At 44.3% G+C, this 15,676-nt stretch overlaps 1 protein-coding gene across 1 annotated transcript in view; it reads left to right on the top strand.

Annotated features, from left to right (window-relative positions):
- IGF1R (insulin like growth factor 1 receptor) overlaps positions 1-15,676 on the top strand; it is a 180,889-nt gene that overhangs the window by 158,540 nt on the left and 6,673 nt on the right. Inside the window, exons 12-20 of the mRNA XM_083474988.1 lie at positions 1,654-1,790; positions 2,052-2,211; positions 2,982-3,087; positions 3,641-3,711; positions 5,525-5,754; positions 6,705-6,815; positions 9,698-9,857; positions 10,881-11,010; positions 12,680-12,814. Coding sequence (XP_083331114.1) covers positions 1,654-1,790; positions 2,052-2,211; positions 2,982-3,087; positions 3,641-3,711; positions 5,525-5,754; positions 6,705-6,815; positions 9,698-9,857; positions 10,881-11,010; positions 12,680-12,814 — 1,240 coding nt within the window. The remainder of the gene's footprint in view (positions 1-1,653; positions 1,791-2,051; positions 2,212-2,981; positions 3,088-3,640; positions 3,712-5,524; positions 5,755-6,704; positions 6,816-9,697; positions 9,858-10,880; positions 11,011-12,679; positions 12,815-15,676) is intronic.

The raw sequence follows: 15,676 nt of genomic DNA, 5'->3' as shown, positions 1-15,676 counted from the left end.
CTCAGGCTCACTTTCAAAAGGCAGTTTTAACTCCCTGTGTTGAAATCAACCTGGAAGGAGCATAGCTCAGTGTAGAACAACTGTTTTGCGTGCAGATGGCCCCTAAATTCAATCCCTGGCATATCCAGGTAGGGCTAGTTGAAGACCAATGTTATACACTGACTGGCAGACACTCTACAGGGTTTCAGGCAGGGGTCTCTCCTAGCCTGGGAGAGACCCCTGCCTGACACGCTGTAGAGCAATGGTTCCCAGTTAGCGATCCTGGGACTCCTGGGGGTCTGCGGAACACACCCAGGGGGTCCATGGCCCCATCTCTTGCGTCCCCTCCAACTAAATATTTGTCATTTTTGCATGGTAATATCAAAAATTTTATGGTCTTTTTTAGTTCTGTGCAATTTTTCAATATATTGGCCAAAAATCACACCGCGATAACGATTTTGACCCAGCAATGCATCACTTCTTGTGTCAGGGAGAGCAAGGCTGCTGATTTCATGGCACTGCCAATATTGCACAGTGATCTCAGCTGGTAACGCTGCTAATCTGAGTTGCCTTCCCTCATGTTGAGGGGAAACAGGGCAGCTGATTGTGAGGTCCTACCTCCCCCTCACACTGATGGAGAACAGGGCAGCTGATTGCCCTTCAAGACACCGTGGCACTACCTTCCCCTGGCACAGAGCAGCTTTTCTCAGTCAATGGTAAAGCAGCAGTAGCCACAGTGGACGTGCATCTTCACTGGCTGCCCCACTGACGGCAGCTTAATGCACCCCTCCCACTCAAACCATGCAGTGGAGGTGACTCCACTTCCTCCCCCCCCCCCATCCAGTCTCTGTGACTGCTCCTTTCCTCATCCCCACAGCTGATCTCCCATTTCAGACGTCGTGATATATCGGAATATCAGAATATTTATCTACTGATATATCACAGTGTCAAAAATCAGATATCGCTCAGCCCTAGTCTGTTCTTTAGTATATCTAAAATACTTTGCTTATTAGTGGCTACCCCGCATTTTGTTGAAAAAAATGCTTTGTAGAGGTAACTACCATAGAAATATCAAAATTTTCAAAAGTAGGGAGTCTGTGGCTTGGTAATTAGCTGACTTGGTAATTAGCTGACTGGGAACCACTGCTGTAGAGTGTCGGCCAGGGGTGTCCAAACTTTTTTCAAAGAGGGCCAGATTTGATGAAGTGAACATGTGTGAGGGCCGACCAAAGTTGTTCAGCTTTTTTTAGGATTTTACCCCAGGAAATAAATTGCCACAGGGGCCGGATTAAAACAAGCGGCAGGCCGGATTAGGCCCCCGAAACAGGCTTTGAACATGGTCTTCAACTGGTGGGTTGGGAACCAGGCCGTGGCCTAATTCAGTGTGGGTCATAGCAGGAGCACTACCAGCAGGCAAATATATAGTAAAAAATTAAGAAATGGGTCCCCAAATGCATGTTGTGGGTATAGATAGAAAAGGGTATAGATACCAGTTGCTGGAAGCCATGCGGGAAAAGAGTGATATTGTGCTCATGTCCTGCTTGCCAGTTTCCTTTAGGCACCTGGCTGGCATGATGCAACAGGCTCTCTTCATGTTCTTATGACTTTAGTGACACCACGGTATGTTGTTTGCCTCAAATCTTGACATTGACTCTTGCCCGCATCTTTTCGCAGAGGGAGCTGATAACATTCCAGGGCCAGTAACGTGGGAAGGGAAGGAAGAAAACGTTATATACCTCAAATGGCCAGAACCGGTTAGCCCCAATGGGTTGATCTTGATGTATGAAATCAAATATGGGCAAAATGGAGAGGTAAGTGGGATTATAGGTCTTCTTCATCCAACCCAATTTACAAGGTTCTTGTGTTTATATACAAAGCCCTGAACAACCAAGATACCTTAAGGATTGCCTAAGCACTTCTATCCCAGCCCAATCGCCAAGTTCATCTGAAGAAGCTCTGCTAGTTGTCCTCCGGGTTACAGAGCCTCAAGTCTCAGTGTCCTGCATGCACAAGCTGCATTAATAAAAACCATCTTAACTGCTTTTCTCTTCCCCCCAAAAAAACTTCTGTAGGAGAAGCGGGAATGTGTTTCAAGGCAAGAATACAAGAAACTTCGAGGAGCCAAACTGACACATCTGAACCCTGGAAATTATTCTGTCCGAGTTCAAGCCACGTCACTGGCTGGGAACGGATCCTGGACTGAGGCAATCTCATTCTATGTGCAGCCCAAAAGTAAGGATGTTTTCGTTGGTGGGCAGGGAAATAATGGACACACTGGTTGTGTAACTGCTTTCCCCCCAATATGTTGTGTGTTCTTTAGATTTAAGATTCTGAACTTCTTGCAGAAAATGGATGGTTGGATATTTATCCCAGATTGATTAGATTAGAATGTCTGTGTTTCAAGGCAGATACTGTAAATGAAACAGCAGATGAGCTGTGTCTTCTTTTTCTCCCCCCCCCCCTCCGTGTGAGTTTCCTTGGGAGCAACAGCCAGCCACCCTTGGGGTTCCTCCAGATGATCTGCTTGTTGAACCTTAATCCCGATTTGAGCGTTCGTTCTGATAACATTTGCAAGGAAGTTAAATTGAGCATTTTCAAGGAGATTAAATGACATAGTGCCAAAGCATGTGTTATCCCACACTTTCCAGTGCCATTTCCCAATCACCTTCCTTTTATCATAAAACCTCTGCTCTTTTTCAGGAAGCAGGTTTGTAGCACAGGACCTCCAAATCAGCTCTCATAGTGCAGCTTGAATTTTTCTGATATGTAGTTGAGCCGTACCCCAAAATACCGATCATCTGGAAGTGCTTTTGTAAAAAGAACGCTCTGTTAGGTGGCCCTGTGTTCTCTCTGTGAGTGTGTGTTATAATATATATATATAAAGTTTTCCCAGCAGTAGCTATTTATGTTTCGGATAGGTCTAACTAGCTAGTGCAGCAGTAGAGATGCACACATGAATAATCACCACCCTTTTATTTACTTTCTTGTTTTGATCGCTGCAGCACCGAATTACGGGGGTTTCTTGCACCTGATTATTGTTCTACCCATTGCTGTCATTTTGATCATTGGAGGGCTGCTCATCATGCTGTATGTCTGTAATAAAAAGAGGTGAGGGTTGATATTTATTTATTTGTATTTATTCATTGCATTTATATCACACTTTTTCCTCCAAGAAGCACAAGGGGGCATATATGATTCTCCCTCTCCTCATTTTATCCTCACAACAACATCCTCACAATAACACGACAGCCAGCATGTAGTAAGTCAGAAAGTAATATTGCCCTTTTCCTGATAGATTTTGTAGTCAGGCACAATGGGTTAAACCTTGTCATACTAGCCTAGACAAGGACAAATACATTGTGCGTTCTTCACCTTGCTATAATTGATTGACTCAAGCTGCTGCTGTTACTGTTGTTATTATTTTGTTCAGCTAACCTAGGTTCAATAAGTCTTGTCATTGAGCATAGGCATATTTGGGAAGTAACACAATTGATTCCCAACCTGCCAAATGCTTCCGCTGGGGTGGGTGTGGGTGTGAAAAGCAAGTCATAAACCAGAACTCAAAGGTGAGAGGACCAGAATAGAGTGAAATGTTAATCTCTCTCTCTTTAAAAAAAATATATGTGTTGAAATAAGGAACTTTCCTCTTGCATTTTAACAGGAACAGCGACAGGCTTGGAAACGGAGTGCTCTATGCCTCTGTGAACCCAGAATATTTCAGCGCCTCAGATGGTAAGTCAGGCCTTCCACTTCTGACTCCTTTTAAGACAGCAACATCTTGGAATAAAAGTGAATGCAGAGTCTGAGGTGGAGTCACAAGAAGCTCTATGTGAACCAGTTGTAAAGACAACATTCACTGTCACTCAGGCAAAGAAGTAATTTGGGGGGCTGAGGAGAGGGGGTCTCAAGCTTTTTTTTTTTTTTTAAAGGTCAAGGTAGGTCAGAAAGTTCTTAAAGAAAACCTAATAGTATTTCTGTATTGCAATAGTATGAAGTATCACATTAGTGTACAGCAATAAAACATTAAACACGAATAAAAACTATACAAACAATCATTTGAAGTGAACTTTAACAATTCTTTAAATTCTTGGTGATGTTTCTTAAAAGCACAGTGCAGGCCTCTTGTATATATTGATTTATATTTATTCTTTAAATTTCTGACCCACACTTCCTCCTAAAAGAGCCCAGGGAGGCAAACAACCCCCCATGTTGAAGGATATTTAAAATACTTAAAAATAGTAACATAAATACATAATTAAAAGATTTCTGGGAGCCGTATCTTTCAGCTATCATAGTAACATAGGAAGCTACCTTATCCCAAATCAGACCATTGCTCCATCTAGCTCAGTATTGTTTGTGCTGCCTGGCAGAAGCCCTGCAAGATTTTAAACAAAGCGCCTTCCCAGTCCTACACAGAGATGTCAGAGATTGAACCTGAGACCTTCTGCATGAAAAGCAGAACCTCTGCTGCTGAGCTGTGGTCCCTTCCTTCTCAATTCTTTCTCATCATCTTTCTCAGCTACACTTAGCATTAGTTTTTATTTGCAGTGAAACCTTTAACCTTCCCCCCCCCCTTAAATGCTAGGCTGTAGCGTTTTGAAGACTTGTCAGAGGTTGCGCCTTCCAATAGTAAGCTAGGATTTATAGCTCTTAAGTTGCATCCTGGAGCAATCCAGTCCAGATTTCTGGCATCCAAGAAAACAGGGAAATGTTAATGTTTTGGAGTTGAAATCTTGGCCTTGTTCTTGGAAGTTAAACCTGGAGTTTCGTGTTGCTCGTGTATTTTTTTTTTAAATAAAAAAATAATCTTCCTGTTCAGCCAAAAGAAGTTCCCCAAGTGACTTTCAAATCACAAAAATACCCAACAGCAACAGTCCCTCCCCTCAGGCTTACACTTTTAAAAAATGATACAAAAGGAAAATGGATTGGTAGGGAGAAGGAAATAAGAAAACACATGTGCAAATTATTAGTTACAAAGTTAACTAATCACCAGCTGAGTGGAAAATGTCCCTTCTCTTAATTCCCCCCCCCCAAGAGTGTGTTGTAATGGTGGCTGCCACTACATGCCCACCCTCTGTTGAGAAATGTATGTTACAGCTTTTTAATCACATTATTCTGCTCCCCTCTGTTGAAATGCATAGCAGATGCTAAGCAAAGTGTCCTTACCCTCTTAAAATATGCTTTTGCATTACACCTCTGCTGCAGAATGCTCCCTTGCCAGGTACACCACATGCTAAAGTTTGGGTCTGTGTCTTACTTCAGCAGTAGGCTCATTTGTGCATCCTTGGGTGTGATGTTTTTGCTCAGGGTCAGTTTCTAATCTGTGAAATGGGGGCAACGTTATAGCATGGCTAAGCAACATAATGATTACAAAGGACTGAAGCAGTAAGATGACTGTTGAAATAAAAGCATGAAGTGCAGAACATCCCAGTATGCTTTAATGGAAAAGGACGTTGCTTGCCCTCTGTTTTGTTTTGTTTTAATTATGATTGTCATTTCAGTTCAAAGCTGCTTGTGAAACGGGTTCTCCTTGTGATTTTTACAGTGTACGTTCCAGATGAATGGGAAGTACCCCGGGAAAAGATTACCATGTGCCGAGAATTGGGGCAGGGCTCCTTTGGAATGGTGTACGAAGGGATAGCGAAAGGCGTGGTTAAAGATGAGCCAGAAACCAGGGTGGCCATCAAAACAGTCAACGAGTCGGCAAGCATGCGAGAGCGGATCGAGTTTCTGAACGAGGCTTCGGTGATGAAGGAGTTCAATTGCCACCATGTCGTAAGTTGCTGAAACACATTAAAGCTTCTTCCACTCCGCGCTATCCCCCGTTCTCTTACTTAAATCCTGGGGAATGCTGCTTCAAACAGGAAAACAGCTATTTGCTTGCCTGTGTGATGCTTTTGTACAGAACAGGTATAAATGGAGTTCTGAATCAGAAAAAAAGCTTCCTTCATAGCTTTTGGGATTAGTTTTCTCAATGCTCTTCCCAGGTTCTTTTTGGGGCAGGGCGGCACTGCTTTAAATTTATGTTGAGTACGCGGGTGGTGCTGTGGGTTAACCACAGAGCCTAGGACTTGCCGATCACAAGGTTGGCGGTTCAAATCCCTGTGACGGGGTGCGCTCCCGTTGCTCGGTCCCTGCTCCTACCAACCTAGCAGTTCGAATGCACGTCAAAGTGCAAGTAGATCAATAGGTACCGCTCCAGAGGGAAGGTAAACGGCGTTTCCGTGCGCAGCTCTGGTTCGCCAGAAGCGGCTTAGTAATGCTGGCCACATGACCCGTAAGCTGTATGCCGGCTCCCTCGGCCAATAAAGCGAGATGAGCGCCACAACCCCAGAGTCGGTCACAACTGGACCTAATGGTCAGGGGTCCCTTTACCCTTTACCTTTACCTTACGCAGCCAGGAGGAGGATGCTGACATCTGGTGCCACCCTCTGGACTGGCTGTAAGTAAGAAGGTGGGCAGGTGGAGGCTGCCTGGGGACAAGCTGAAGTTGGTGGGGCAGAGCCCCATTCACCCTAGTGGCCTGGCCTCCACTGCTTATGTTATGTTATTTCTATCTCTCTCTCCTCCTCTTGCCCGTTTCCCAAGTGAATGCATCATGTTTAGTTTGTGTGTGTCTAGTGAAGAGTCACGCACTCACAAGTGCAGTACAGTACATGACAGTGCACACCTTTGAATAAAATGCTGCCTCTGCAAGTGAATAACCCAAGGCTTTCTTCTCTCAGGTGCGGCTGCTTGGAGTTGTTTCTCAAGGCCAGCCCACGCTGGTCATCATGGAACTTATGACCCGTGGAGACTTGAAGAGTTACCTGCGGTCACTCCGACCAGGCACAGAGGTCAGTCCTGTGTTGAAAGGTTTGACTGCTTTTTTGCAGTCCAAGCAGTTGCCCCGGGGGCAGGGGCGAGGAGGCTGACCTGGGGAGGGGAAGAGAGATAATGAGGGGGCCTTAAAATGGTTGGTGACTCCTCATCTAACTGTTAGCAGTCTTAATTATGTTTAGAAATGTGGTAGTTATTTAGTTATGAGCTAGTGGCGCTGTGGGTTAAACCACAGAGCCTAGGACTTGCCGATCAGAAGGTCGGCAGTTCGAATCCCCGTGATGGGGTGAGCTCCCGTTGCTCGGTCCCTGCTCCTGCCAACCTAGAAGTTCGAAAGCACGTCAAAAAGTGCAAGTAGATAAATAGGTACTGCTCCGGCGGGAAGGTAAACGGCGTTTCCATGCGCTGCTCTGGTTCGCCAGAAGCGGCTTAGTCATGCTGGCCACATGACACGGAAGCTGTACGCCGGCTCCCTCGGCCAATAAAGCGAGATGAGCGCCGCAACCCCGGAGTCGGCCACGACTGGACCTAATGGTCAGGGGTTCCTTTACCTTTACCTAAGTAGAATTATAGCATTGTTACATTGTTGTATTTAAAAATAAGAACTTTCCATCATATGGGGGGGAGAGCTTTCCATCATTTGCAAAGACAGACTCACCAAAGGTTTGTTGTAAGAAACCCCACCAGCCCCAGGTGTAGGTATTCTTGCCTCTTCCACTTGAGGTGCCCTAACCAAAACAGGCTGTGTGACCCATGTCCTTGTGTGTTTTTGGGGTGCTTCCATATTGCTGTAGCAGGTGAAGAGTCTGGCCTGTGAGCTGGGACATCTCCCAGTTCAGATACTGCCTTGACTATGGCCTCCCTAGCAGCGATGTGGGTGGTTTATTTTCCTGTTTGATAAGTTCCTTAGTAACAATGAGATGCCTACTGCAAATGCAATAGTAGCCAAGCTTGGCAGTTTTGATGTTTTTAGCTGTGTTTATTAAATACAAGTAAAATAAACATGGTATAAACTAGATCACTCTCTGGGGCACTTTTCCTGACACAAACAGAAAATGTTCTGATTTAGATTAACCACTGGAAATAGTTCCAAGTCTTAAATTTTGTGGAAAACCCACATCACTGCTCCCTAGCTAGGCAAACGGCAGTTATCTTCTACAGATGATACGGGGAAGGAGGTTACAACACTCTGTAGTAGACGGATGTGCTCAGTTCCTAGAAAAAGGAAGTAATTTGTAGAAGAGTAGATGCAGTTGAGGTTCTTTGTTCATTACTTTATTTAGTTTCTTGCCCCGCTTTGCCGTAAGGTCCCAAAGCAGTTTATGAGAATAAAACATACAGTTATAAAACAATTACAAAATAGCGTGCAATACCGGGACACACTCACACAAACAATAAAAGTAAAAACAATTAAAGAGAGTATATAAAAATAATAATTCTGTTTATAAAACAGTACAAACATTTAAAAGCAATTCCACATTTTAAAAGAGTTAAAATAGTTCGATTGTAAGAACTATTGTAGAATAGTTCTATACATATAAGACCCATTTAGTCTTATATGTCTATTCTCAATATGTGAGCAGTGTATAGAGTACTTGTATTTGCTAGAAATTTTCTGCTTTCCTCCTCAAACCTGTAAACTGCTGTCATTTTGACCTTTTTGCCCAGATTTGGACCCCATGAGCCACCATCCCTCTCAGTGATTATAGGTGGCAGTTGCTTGTTTCTTTATGCCTGTCATGTGCACCGCTAGACTGGCTGCTTTTCAGGCCTGAATTAAACTTTCTGTGCCTACGCGTAACCCAGCGTGGGTCTTTGGTAGGCGCACAGATAAGCTAATTGCTCATGTATTAAATGCTACATGCTGTTACCCTTTTTGTTTTTGATCTGAATTATGAATGAGTGTTGCAACAAACACTAATATTTAGTCATGCACCCAGCATTTAGCATTCATGCTGGCAATTAGAAGGCTTGCAGCCGCCCACATGCTGTTTGCATGGTCCAAATAGGGTAGGCGAAAGCGGGAGCCCCTGAAAATCATATTCTACTAAAATGAGGGCTAGTGGTATATGCTCGGGTCTCCCTGTAGGCCCTTGCCTCATTGCAGTCAGCCTCTGGAGTAGATAATTTACAGTTAAAGCAGTGGGAGCACCTCACATTTGTGGAAGAGGACAATTAAAATGTGATTGGAAAGCAAACTACATTCCTTCCTTGAAAGGGAAAACGGGATTACACAAATTAATGGAGGAAAGGCTTTCAGTGGCTATGAGCCACGGTGGCAGTGTTTTCCCTCCACTGTCAGAGGTGTTGGGAACAATGCAGCAGAGATCATTCCACGTGCAACTTAAGGGTTAATTCTGTTTGTGTTAAAAGGAAGGCAGGTGGAAATATTGCTTAGTAACCAGGGACAGTTGGATGATAGTTGCTGCGGAAGTTTTTTCTCTGTATGTTTGTTTGATTGTTCCCCTGCTATGTACAGGAATTGGCTAGTCTGTCCAAACTTGAGTAGGACTGAACTCCTTGTACAGTATTCCCTCCCACTCTAGAGGGCCAAATTTGGTGCATGGAACTGGCTGGAATTCCTGAACAGGACTGAACTCCCTGTGCATCAATCCTGCTTTCTGTAGCCATGTCTCTACTTGCCAGACACCTGACATCACATGTGACATCAGCTGTAGGGCAGTTGGCCATGGTTTCAAAGAAATGGTTTGACGGGCCAAGTAGGGAGGCCTGGGTTTGCCACCTGTGTTTAACCTTTCTTTTGGAATGAACTGATGGCTAGATGCAAATAAACGAATCTGAACAGAACCTAGCCAAACCATTGGAAATTTAGCAAGGAAGAAAGCAACAGCTTCTTAAACTCATGTTAACAGTTGTCTTTCTCTCCTTTCTTGTTCAGAATAACCCGGCTCATATTCCTCCAGCCCTAAAGAAGATGATTCAGATGGCAGGCGAGATTGCGGATGGCATGGCTTATCTCAACGCCAACAAGTTTGTCCACAGAGATCTCGCTGCAAGGAACTGTATGGTGGCTGAGGACTTTACTGTGAAAATTGGAGGTATCCCCCCTTTTTTTTTCAGTCCAAAGGTGAAATACAAAAAAAAGAAGGATCTTAGTTCTAGGTAGGGAATTTGGAAGCCACAGGTCTGCAATAGGTTTTTCCTGCTGCTTGTTATCATTAAATTTATCCCCCATCCTTCACCAGCAGGTTCCAAGGCGGATTACAACAATTTTAAATTCAGAATTAAAATCAGTTAAAGCATACTACGTTTGCAAGAATAGGATGGGTCCTGAAAATGCATCTTCAGCAGCTACTTCTGTTTAGAGCTGTGCCTGTCACATGTCTCGAGAACAACACTGGGCAAGTCTATGTCTAGTGGAGAGCCAAGCACCCTGAGTATCTTGGCGTTTAAGTTTTTAAGAAGAAAATGAGCAAAAGCAAGTTTCTGGCCATTTATTTGGGCTGTGGAGTAGGCAGAGCTTGAAAATGCTGTGGGCAGGGCTTTGTGAGATCACTAGAAGCTGCTGGAGTAAAATGTCCAGTTTTCAGCAAGGTAGAATTTTGGCTCCTCCTCCTCCCTCCTTACGACTGCAGATGAAAAAGGTATTTGTGGTGCATCCTGTGAATGCAAGGAAGCACAAATAGAAACCTCCAGGGGAGCCACAACAGTGACCAATCTGTTTGATTCACTGGACAAATAATATTTGTACACACTGCCTTTCCTCTAAGCAGGTCAAGGCAGTGTGCCACATGGATTTCTCCACTCTCATTTTATTCTTCCAATAACTCTGTGAGTTACATTGCATGCATCACCAGGTAGGGCTGGGAACCCCCGCTTCCTGAAACCCTGGAGAGCTGCTGCCAGTCAGTGTAGCCAGTATTAAGCTAGAAGGACCGAATGTTCTGACTCTCCCTCAGGTGTCAGTTGTTGGCAGCTTGAATTGTTTAGAGGTAGTTCATAAGGTTCTTCAGCTTTCATGGCAATGTGGTACTTTTGTTTTATTTTTACTACTACTACTACTACTACTATTATTATTATTATTATTATTATTTTAACGTGTCCTGTTGTGTACCATGTAGATTTTGGCATGACGAGAGATATCTACGAGACCGATTACTATCGCAAAGGTGGGAAGGGACTGCTGCCCGTCCGCTGGATGTCCCCAGAATCACTGAAGGACGGCGTGTTCACGACAAACTCGGACGTCTGGTAATAATGAATGTGTCTGGGGTTGTTTTTGCAACATTCCCAGAACCCTTGCAACTTGATTATGGCATGGAGAAAACACCACATCAAGCTTTTGGACAACTCTGGTTTTTCCTGTTATCTATCCTATTTGTAGACTCCTTGCTGCGGCCCCTGTGTAATATAGTCTCAAGGGTGCTACTTCCTCTGTTTTGGAACTTCTGTCATGCCAAACCCCCAGTTTTAAACATGTTTAAACAAATACCTATATGGCTTTAAGGCTGGCTCGGTCCTGTAATATCCATGCAGGGCTACTTAGCAGCTGCTGCAAAAGAATTAGAGAGGAGAACTAGAGACATTGCAAGAAAACACCAGGGATATATATATATATATATATATATATATATATATATATCGGCTTTGGATTAAATTCTTTGACATAATAGACTTAAAGCTGTAAAATTAGAAGTTGTGTCATTTTGTGTCTATGCCGTTTTTCCCACAGCCCCAGAGAAGCATTTTGAAACTCCACGCTTTGGCAGTCATGCTTCTTACATAGACGAGTGTATTTTGGAAACCACTTGGCTTCCCATTGCAGAATTCTTGGGAAGGGAGAACCCGTTGCTCCCTTTGTAGCCCTGTCTTCTGGAAAAGCTAATTTCAGAGCTGGGCTTACATAGCTTTTATTTCAGATTCCACTGACGGAGTAAAATAAGCACACTATCATCCAAGCCAGAAATAGTGTTGCAGGGAGGGGTGTGTGTGATTCGAATCCAGATCCCAGGGTATTGAGATTTTAGTTAGAACCAGGCGAGTTTCTGTTAGGATGGATTCCAGCATCTGCATTCATGTGGAATAGCCTCTTGTGCAGACACAAAATTCCCAAGTAGTATTACTTGTATTGCAAGTAAAGTGTTACTTGCAATACAAAATCCATGTGACTTTGGCATAAATCTAGCCTCCTGTTTTGCAGATATTTTCTGCAGATCAACACTGGGTTTTTACTTTTAAATCATGACATAATTTACACTTCAGGGAGGTGCATGTGTAAAACCGGCAAAACACTCAAAGCAACTGACCCAAACATCCACTGTTTGCACTTGTTTCTTCTTCCAATACAAGAGATTTATTACCAGATCAGAAAAGGTGTGTGCCCCATAACTTGTGAATGGTTTCCTGAGTGGTGGCTTTGGTATAGGCACAGTCTTCCAGAAGCCATGGCATATACTGGTTTATCACATGTATATTCCAAGCCATAAAAGGTAGCCTCATACCTCCAGTAGTCCACAGACAGAATGCCATTGTGATGTTGGGCCATCAGTGAACACATGGCTTGCTGTTTGCCCCCATAATAAAGCTGGAATCCTTTGATCTTTCCATCTCCATACCTCAGAGCAGCCTTTCATTATGTATGTGGCTTTTCCAAGCCCTGCTCCATTTCCTCCTCAGTTAGGCCCAATTCCCATACCTCTGGAATTTCTCTGCTCTTGACTCCCTTTGTTGAGGTGAGATATTGTCCTTCGTTTGCAAGTCTGGGGTAGAGAAGGAGATTACTTACTTAGTTGATGATGATGTGAGCAAAATACCCGATCCCCTCTCCGATGCTCACATAAGCTCAGCGCACAAAAGTAGCCAATTCAGTTTAAACTTCCGTTTGCTAGAATGCCACCTAACTTTTAGGCCTTTCTTGTAGGTCTTTTGGTGTCGTCTTGTGGGAAATAGCCACATTAGCAGAGCAGCCTTACCAAGGCATGTCCAATGAGCAAGTTCTTCGTTTCGTGATGGAGGGCGGCCTTCTGGAGAAGCCAGACAACTGTCCTGATATGCTGTATGTATCGTCCCATCTTTATCTGCCTTTCTCTTCTCACCTGACTGCCTTGATTCTGATGCTAGCAAGCTGTCTGTGTCATCAAGGCAGGCTGAAGGGGTAGTGGGGGATATGGAACTGAGCTACCGCAGATTTGAGCAGATTCTTTTTGCTGAGACTCAGTTGCCCATGAAGATCACTTTCCCATTTACGCTGTTTCCCATTAAGAATTGCTGTCACTGAAGCCAGAGCAAGGAAGTATTATGTGGGCAATGCCAAACCTCTGTCCTACACAATGTATTGCATGTTTTTCATTGACCGTAACTCCAATTGGGAAGGGCCATAGCTCAGCAGTAGAGCTTAGCATGCAGAAGATCCTGGATGCAGAAGATCTCCAGCTAGAGTTGGGAGACATACTGGCCTAAAACCCTGTAGAGCTGTTGCCAGTCAGTGTATACAGTACTGAGCTAGGTGGACAAGTGGTTTGACTCCATTTCAGCTTCTTATGAGCCCCTGATTCTTTCAAGTCAGGAATCTTCACAACACTAATGTTTCTTTTGGAAGGTTTTCCTCCCACCGGAAGCAGCTACAGTGGTTAGGTCAGCTTTAGGCTGTTTCATCTCAACCCCCAGCTTTTACACAATCTGGTTTCAAGCCTGGTTCGCTTCTCTGTGAACTGGCTTTCTGGAAAAGAAATACTGCGCCTTGCTGTTTGCGATTTTGTCGGAGGCCCACACAAGGGATGCAATAGCTTAGGGGGCCCCAGCTGCTTCAGATTCTTGGGGAAAGAGCTTATTTGGCCAGCGAACTCGGGATGGTGTCCGGTGACAATCCAGTGTTGTTTTGCTGCTTGCTCGCTCGCTCGGGTTGGGCAAGAGGAAGAGCCTGTTGGAGGTTGCCATGGAAGTGGATTTCCCCCACCTTGCATTCTTTCCCTTCCAGGATGGGAATCTCCAGCAGGCTCAAACGGCTTTGAAATTATGCTTGACATTGTGGGAATAGCTCAGCAAGGCGGGCGAGAGGAAGGGTGGGTGTGCTTCTGTGTGTTTTGGAGTTCTGTAGAGGAAAAGAAATGTTTTCCCATTTTCATTTCCTTTGGCGGGGACGACAACGGACAAATAGATGAGAATAATAGGGTGTTTTGTTTTGTTTTGTTTTAAAAGTTCTGAAGTGTGTCCCCCCCCCCCCCCGGCATTAAGACTGAAATAATGTTGAGAGAAATCTTTCACATATTTTTGTTTCCTTTGGGCATTTCCAAGCTATATTAGTCCCTGATTAAAGTTGAGGGTTTGGAATGAAGTTTCGTATAGAGTTAATTGTTGAGCTGCTAATAGGTACCAATTGACATGATTTATGGAATCAATAACTCTTCCTTCCCCCCTTGAATTGGCTTCAACTGATGGTCAGACTTTACATAATTCATTTTTCTGATCCTTCATGGGGTAAATGACTCAGTTTTGGAAAGCAGCAGACAACTGCAGAGCTTTGAATTCCAGCCCTCAATATGGTTACTAAGGTTTAATCCAGGGGCTGCCACTGAAGTACCAAGTCAAGTTCAAGGTCTTGCCCTGGGCAGGCTTGGGGAAGGAGGACCACATTACCTTCTTAACATCCTTTTGAGGGCCACACATCAGTGAAAGATGGAGCAATGAATGGGAACTTTGCTTTTGTACTGTAGGTTGGTTTCTGCACGCGCACGTGTGTGTGTGTGTGTGTGTGTGTGTGTGTGTGTGTGTGTCTATGCACCATCCAGACAGGCAAGAGGCAATACCAGAGTTCAAGGAGTATTTTGAACTATTTTAAAAGATATTGTGAATAAGAACATACTGTTTGAGATTTCTGTATGTAGTGTGTGCTGTTGTATTGTGCTTTTGCTATTTTTTGTTGGGAGCTGCCCATAGTGGCTGGGGCAATCCAGTCAGATGGGTGGCATAATAAATAAATGATGATGATGATGATGCTTTATGGCAGAGTTAGGATTTGAACTCAGGTCTCTCAGGTCCTACTCTGGCACTCTAACCACTACTCCACATTTGGCTTGTATATCATGTTGCTCTGCCCCCATCATTTGGAGTGTTGTTCCAACCAGCATCATACACACCTGCTGTTGGTCCAAAGGGGGCAGGAAACCATCTATCGCCAGGATCTGTCCTCTTTGCTCTACTGAAGGACCAGCTCCATTTGGCTCTTCCTCTCCCTGAACTGTTTTCATTCCAGCTGCTCAGTGTAAAAACTATTAACTTAAGGGTTCCTGAATTTTCTTCTTGCCCGCTTCTCTTCCCATCAACTGTTCCTTTTGTATGGTGCCTTTTAGACTGCAAGCCTCCAGGCAGAGATTTCCTTCCTTCCTTCCTTCCTTCCTTCCTTCCTTCCTTCCTTCCTTCCTTCCTTCCTTCCTTTTTTCTCTCTCTCCCCCATTGCTCATATCTAAGCTGCTCTGGGAGCCTTCTTCAAGTGTAAAAATACTGTACCTATAATGAATCATTGCCAGCTTAAACAGGGGGACCCTGACGGACCAAGACGGGTGGTTGTTGCTTTTCATTTCCAGCCACACAACTGCAACTACATATTAATTCAGCCTCAGACATGGACTTCCATTCAGAATCCAGGAAAGAAGATGCTGTTATTAGCATATTGGTTTTCTCTTCTCCCTCCCGGTTCCATCCACTTACAGATTCTTCCTCCATCTTGGGAAGTGCATCTTGTTTCCAAGACAGTATAAACAAGGCCTCCTTAACCACTCGGTGCGAGTAGCAAAAAACTTCCTATTATGGGAAGCACTGGCACTGGCTTAAAGGAAGTGTGATGTGTGCTTGCTGGCGCTGCTAGTCACGTGTCTCCCGTTCCACTGGTTGTGGTATCTCCTCAGCAATGCCCAAAGGC

The sequence above is a fragment of the Podarcis liolepis genome (genome assembly GCF_965112155.1).
Source record: "Podarcis liolepis genome assembly, chromosome: 14".
Taxonomy (NCBI): domain Eukaryota; kingdom Metazoa; phylum Chordata; class Lepidosauria; order Squamata; family Lacertidae; genus Podarcis; species Podarcis liolepis.
This window is presented reverse-complemented; position numbering and strand designations above follow the sequence as displayed.